The sequence below is a fragment of the Stigmatopora argus genome, chromosome 21 (assembly GCF_051989625.1).
Source record: "Stigmatopora argus isolate UIUO_Sarg chromosome 21, RoL_Sarg_1.0, whole genome shotgun sequence".
Taxonomy (NCBI): domain Eukaryota; kingdom Metazoa; phylum Chordata; class Actinopteri; order Syngnathiformes; family Syngnathidae; genus Stigmatopora; species Stigmatopora argus.
The window spans coordinates 11004232-11010957 of record NC_135407.1 but is presented as its reverse complement, the minus strand read 5'-3'; the positions used below and the strand labels follow the sequence as shown (position 1 = coordinate 11010957).

The 6726-nt window shown below is 39.0% G+C and overlaps 1 protein-coding gene across 1 annotated transcript; it reads right to left on the bottom strand.

The window, feature by feature from the left end:
• Nucleotides 1-448: 448 nt before the first annotated feature.
• pex11b (peroxisomal biogenesis factor 11 beta) lies at nucleotides 449-5966 on the bottom strand. Its single transcript, XM_077591248.1, has 4 exons — nucleotides 5744-5966; nucleotides 3660-3775; nucleotides 3340-3541; nucleotides 449-2690 (listed from the first exon to the last, which is right to left on the bottom strand). Exons 1-4 carry the CDS (start codon nucleotides 5797-5799, stop codon nucleotides 2282-2284), a joined length of 783 nt encoding a protein of 260 aa, XP_077447374.1. The 5' UTR covers nucleotides 5800-5966; the 3' UTR covers nucleotides 449-2281.
• Between the last annotated feature and the right edge of the window lie 760 nt (nucleotides 5967-6726).

Below are 6726 nucleotides of genomic sequence, written 5' to 3'. Positions count from 1 at the left end.
TCAAATATTTGGCCAGCCACCAATTCAGTTTCTCAGATGCATTGATAGTTAAAGATAAAGTTTTCAATTGGATCGTAAAGTTATATGGGCAATGCTTGTATATAACTTGGGCTATTCGTTACAGCAAAAAAGTAGTTTCGTTATGTAACGGTGTTAGTTCCAACACTGATTATTACACACCTCTGTTAATTTTGAAATGTGCTGACAAAAGCAAAAACAAACAAAAAAACATCAAAATCTTAAACCTCCAAATGGTTCGTAGAAACCAACGTTGTCTCTAATTTTTTTCTGTCTGGGCATACAGACAACCTCCCTGATAACAATGAGGACCCCTGTGAGCAACACCACAAGTGCTCGCTATGGCCACACACCAGTATCACACCTGCCATCAGCAGGTGCATTTCTACTACCTATAAATGATCTAGTCATCATAAAATTCAATGATTAATATCCATAAAGAAAACATTTTAATAAACGTCACTAGACTACACACAATTTTGACTTATTTTTCCACATCTGTCCTCACTTCTCATTTTCATTCAAACGACTTTTCTGCTGAATGTGTCACTTGAGGTAGTCTAGCTTCCATTTAGTTCATATTTTTCCATCGGAATACTCACAACTTTAGCTGCGCTGCATGTTTTGCAAACAGACCTTCTCACTCGAAAAGAAAATTTCAAACCCAGTGTCATCACTTGTTTTTCTATTTGCATATACTCCAACCGTCATTTTAACTTAGAAAAACCACAGTTCTTTTTTTACTTTGGTTTGGGTAGTCGACACATCACGTTCACTTTATCAGTGTTAGCATTACTGTCGCTTAACTCCGTCGCTCTTCTACATGCACAAGTACTGTCAATGCCGTGATTGGCTGCGTTGCATAATTCAGAGCTGCCAACCTCCGTCGACCCCATTTCAGGAGTACCCTTGTCCAATTTCCGGAGCTTTTCCAGATTGAATGCGATTTGCACAAAATCGATACAAAACGTAAAAAAAAAAAATGTAGGACAATTTAAGTCAAACTGTTATTTTAGTTACGCTGTGCTTTTTCAATAGTTTGCAAAAACACTTTCAATTAGTGTAAAAACATGATAATAAGTTTATCTTTGTGTTTGGGTCCTTCCACCTGCGTTTTACAGTCAGTAATTCCACCATGTGTCATGGTGAAGTCGCACTTGCAGACTTCGGTCCTTTTGGAGACGGCTCCAACATGGGATATTTTGTCGAATACGAACCAATAAAATTCTGCAAGTGTCTGGGTTTCTTATTAGAAGTTTTATCCAAATTGCCATCCATTATCTGTGTATCCCGAGGAGGCATATTGATAAGAATTACAAGTGCTGTGTACGCCTACTTCCTTTAGAACAACCTCGGAAATGATAGGATTTGTTTCAAAACAAAACACTGGTGGTTTAGTTGGGCTTAGTAATACTTACTTCCCCTGTGAAAAAAACGAAAATGTTAGCTTCCTATGCAATCGATTCCGAATCGATTGCCACGCTGAAGTCGCACAAAACGAGTCATTTGTCAGAACTAGTAACTGGGATGATTCACAATGCACTCGTGTTACCGAATTCATCTGGTTTTCAGTGCAGTTGAATCAAATCCGGAAGTAAGATGCGGAAGCCGTAGCGATGGTGTGAATTTCGAGGCATTTAAATTGGAAATTTGGTACTTTTCCGAAATGTTTGCTTCAAAAAAGAATTTAAGTGACAATTTTTTGGGATTTCCAGAGTTTAGGTTGTCAGGGTTTGCGTTACTTGTCCGGGTGATCTCCGGAAATTCCAGAGAAGTTGGCAGCTCTGATAATTGCATCATATCTTCTGATTGGCTGGACACCTGTCACTCACTGAATTACACAGAAATAAGTTATATATCTAATTCCTTGGTAGTGCTCACTGCGTTGGATAGGTTTTCTTGCGCGCTGAGTGTGCAACCAATACGCAATTGCGCAGCTTAGAGGGAACGTTGGTATGAACTATTCTCTTGGCAACACTGACTTCACTATATGTAAATGCTAAGTTTTGGTTTTGTTTTGTCCAATCAGAGTCTTGTTATTATTGCATTGTCAATCTAATTTTCAAATTTTTGAAAAGTTGTCATGGCAATGTGACTGTTTTCACAGGGCAAACAAAAATTGTATTCGTCAAAAAAATGTAGAAAACTGCACTCATTTTTAAGGAAATATTATTGTCATGTTAAACTAAATTTAATTATACTGACCCCTGAGCTCACACAAGTCTTAAGTCCTCTCAGTCCTCCCTCCACAGTGTCTGCTGCTTCATGGCTTGAGCTTCAGCCAAGGGTGGACTATTGTAAGGATGGAGAGCAGAGAGGAAGCCAGTCCGCAGGCGCCGACAAAGCCTGTCCCAGTGTTGTAAATAGCCAGGCGGTCCAACGGGATGAAGATGTCGCACGTGTTCTTCAGCAGATCCAGCAGCAGCGGAGGGTTGTCGTGCAGCACCGTCAACAACAGGTGGAGCCGCCCTTGGAGCCACGCCGACAGATAGGGAAGGACCGCCGAAGCGGCCGGCGACGATGAGGACGACAAACCGGGGGCCATCAGGGTGGGGCCAGAGTCGCGAGAGGGTGGAGATTTGGCCGCTCTGTGGCGTGCTTCGCGTTCCATGAGTAGGAGCAGCTCGTATACATCTCGAGTCAGGTTGAGGATCAGAGCAAAGAGGTAGTACCTGCAACAAACAACCATGCACGCTAACTATAACGGCAAACAAGAATTCTAAAACTATTAGTAGTAGTAGTAGTATTTAGCCCAAAAACGATAAATGAAAGGGGAAAAACAACAACAACAAAAAAAATCGCACTGGAGTTGCATTTTGGGGGGAATTTTATTTGATAAACAAGGAACAGACATGCGCAAAGTAGGGTCACCCCTATTTAAAAAATAAATAAATATATATGCATTTTTTTTTTTTAACTTCAGTGCTGACTCCTAGTAGCAAGCGGAAGACAGGGGAGTGGCTTCTGCTTGCAAGTTTCAGCGTGGATTTTCACATTTTTATGAACTTAATTTTTTTTTTTTTAAATACCCTGGAAAAAAATAAATCATTTTCTTATAATTTGTGTTTCTCACATCTTTCATACAAAATTGGGAAACTTTGACCAATTTTAAAGGGTTTAACTGGTAGTTGTGTGAGGATCGTGGAACGAATGAGAGCATTTACATATAAAGTAATGCTCTACTTACAAAATGTTCAAGTTACGAAAAAAGCTCTGGAATCAGTTAATTTCGTAAGTCGAGGTATGACTGTATTTCCCTTTAAAATTTGAAGGGTGGGCATTTAATGATCCCCCAACGGAGCGGCTGTGAAGCTGACTCACTTAAAAGATCTCTGGCTCCATTTGTGCTGATCCAACTTGGATAGGAGACCAGTCTTCCCCGCCCAGAGGACGTTGTCGCAGGCGAAGTACATAGCTCTGTTGAGGTGGCTTATGGTGAGGCAGAGCCTTAGTATGCTATCAGAGAGATGGATAGCTCTTTTTGCTGCCTCCAAGGCCTCCACCGAGTTTCCTAGGCGTAGCACTAAGACACAAGCGCAACTTAATTAGACTAAGCATCCTGAATGACTTGAAGTCAAACAGAAAGACACCGATGTCAAATTGTTCATGTAAATTCAAAGGTTCTACTGTAGTATACTTACATTTTCTCGTCAGACTCATGTGTGCTTCTAGCTGACTGACAGTTTTGCGAAGTTCTGCTCCTGCTCCACCTCTGTGCAGAGTGTAGCCTAGCAGTGTGCAGGCGTACTGGGCAGCCCTGGAAATGAGGAAAAAAAAGGTTTTGGTGTGTAAGCCAGTTTTCCCATTGGATTTGCCGTGCACCAGGAGGGAATTCCAGAACTGGAAGATATTTTTCATCCCACCGTTTAAATTCTAAATAATCCACAACCAAAAAAATTATACATTCAGATTTTCAATATGTCTTGATAATAGATAATGTCCCAATAATGACTTTTTGACCTCTGACCCAATCGGATTTCTGTTTCGCCAATACTGATCCAATGCCGATATTTTAAGACCAGATAAAATAATGCCAACTATAAGGTCACTGGTAAATGATAAATCACTTTGTATTAAAGTCAAGAAAGGCCGTTTACGATATTACACAATGATCTGTGACTGAGTAGTTTCTAAAGGAAAGTAACCCCTCTCAGCGGACATGTTTGCCTTGCGGTTCGATTTACAGCAGCCAAAAAGCATGATAGTACTGAAAACATACGACTAGTGGATCGGATCCGATCAATATAAAAAAATAAAAAACACATAAAAAGAAAACCATTTAAAAATAGTATCAAATAAGCCTGAAGTACCCAGTAAAATTCTGTTTTTAACCTGTCACCTCACCCCACATGATCAAAATCAATCTCATTAAAACAGTTAATATTAAACTTGAATTTCATTTTGGGGGTATTTTCTGTTTGATTTCTGTTTCTTGTAGCTTTGTGAACATTTTTGTAACAAACATTTAAATATTATAAGAATAATATATTGATTTTAACTCGTGCAATTTGTGTCCCACAATATCCACACAACCCTGCTACAATAGCATTTTTATCATGGTAGAATCAGAAAGTAGTGAATTACATGAGACTGGACTTCATCTCTTCAGTTTTGCTAAATTATTCAAGTTTTCATGCTTGTAACATTATTAACTCTAGCTCATGCAACAATATTACACATATGATCAGAACAAGATTAGCCAGATAATTAGCTAGTTTTTGAGAAAAAAAGATACAATTAACAGGCTTTATGTTACTGTAATTATATTAACTATTGTAAACAGCAAACAAAGGGCTTAGAAATTTATAACTTTGATCATCAACTTGGCAGGCTGACGACTGAATGGTTAGTGCGTCGGCCTCACAATGTGGGCCCTTGGTTCAAATCCAGGTCGGTCCACCTGTGTGGAGTTTGCATGTTCTCCTCAGGCCTGCATGGGTTTTCTCCGGGAACTCTGGTTTCCTCCCACATTCCAAAGACATGCATGGTAGGCTGATTGGACACTCTAAATTATAAGAGTGTGAGCGTGAATGGTTGTCCGTCTCCTCGTGCCCGATTTGCTGGCGACCGATTCAGGGTGTTGTCCCCCCCGCCTCTGACCAAAGTCAGCTGGGATAGGCTCCAGCACCCCCCACGACCCTAGTGGTTCAGAAAATGAGATGATCATCAACGTAATCATCAGCCAGTCACGTTGCCATTTTCAAAACAAAACATAAACTTTCTGTGATATTCCCAAAACGTGCCACAAGAGGGCAAGCGAGTTTCATTCATCATCTACCCAGCCGCTTATCCTCATAAGTGTTGTGGAAGTGCTGTTATACGTACCAGCTAACACGAATAACAAATGAGACACATCCACAAAATAGTGTTTTCGCAAGCACTTACTATTATTGATGAAAATAGCTAATAAAATCATAAAAGTCAACGTTCTTTTTCAAGTATTTTCAAGACCAAACGTCTTCCAATACTGGAATGACTGTGTAATTTGTGATCAGACTTCGACGCATTCCGTAGTATATTATTGGATTACAGTGTCACAAGAATGGAATCGACTAATAAACCAATCTGAGTTGGAGTTTTGCGTCAACCACACAGATGGACTGTCAACGTGTTTAATAGCGTTACTCAAAGGTTTAGGTTTTACGAGAACGAAACAGCTTGAAAAGTTGCAAACTCTTTTTTCAATGTCAGTTCAAATGAAACCAATAATGTTTTGAACACGTACCGTATAATCCTCTCTTTGGCTTGGCTTTGCGAGTTGAACCGAACCCAATAATCCATCCTGCCGTATCGAAACAACTAATCGATGATCTGTTGCTAATAACTTTTTTAGCTGACAGTGCCTGACACGCGCCAGTCTATGACATTGGTCTTCCAAATGCAAATAGGTGATATTATGGGAATAAATAAATAAATGTAGGATTACAGTTGACAACTTAGAGAGTATGACAAATATATATTTTACAAGCTGTGTAATTTCTTTAAAATCCTGGTGTGCACATCTTTTCCGGGTCCGTTCGCCTACTACTTCTTCATGTGTTTGAGAGAGTTCAAATTACTCTACTGTCACCTTGTGGCGACAAGAAGAACCGCACAAAATATCTACTAGTACATATGTGTATAGTACTACTACAGTAGGGGTCGGGAACCTTTTTGACAGAGAGAGCCATAAACAATTCATATTTTCAAATGTTATTCCATGAGAGCCATACTCAGAATTTAAAAATAAATGACCATGTGTTATTTTTAGTTATTTTATCACTTTTAAAGAACAAAAGTCTGAATTATTTTGACAACATTGCTACACTGTTGCTAATCAATGAGTATCAGTGAGAGTATCCATACCGATAGGTCTAAATAAAAAAATAGTATATATATATATATATATATATATATATATATATATATATATATATATATAGCGCCTTCTGCTATCGGAATCAATCCAACCCTCAAAAACTATTTTATGGCTATAAAACTTCTACTGCAGGTACAGCTGCGACACATACAAAAACATCAATAATAACCTCATACAATTGAAATATTACTTAAGAATATAGCCATATTTTACTCACCAAAAATCCTTTTTAACTGTACTCAATATCCAACCTCCTTTCTCTCCTCCTTCTTTTCTATCGCCATCAAAGCTAATGCTGAAAGTCGACCCTGTCCTGTCGTATTTCTGGCATACGTTTTTATTCGATTTAC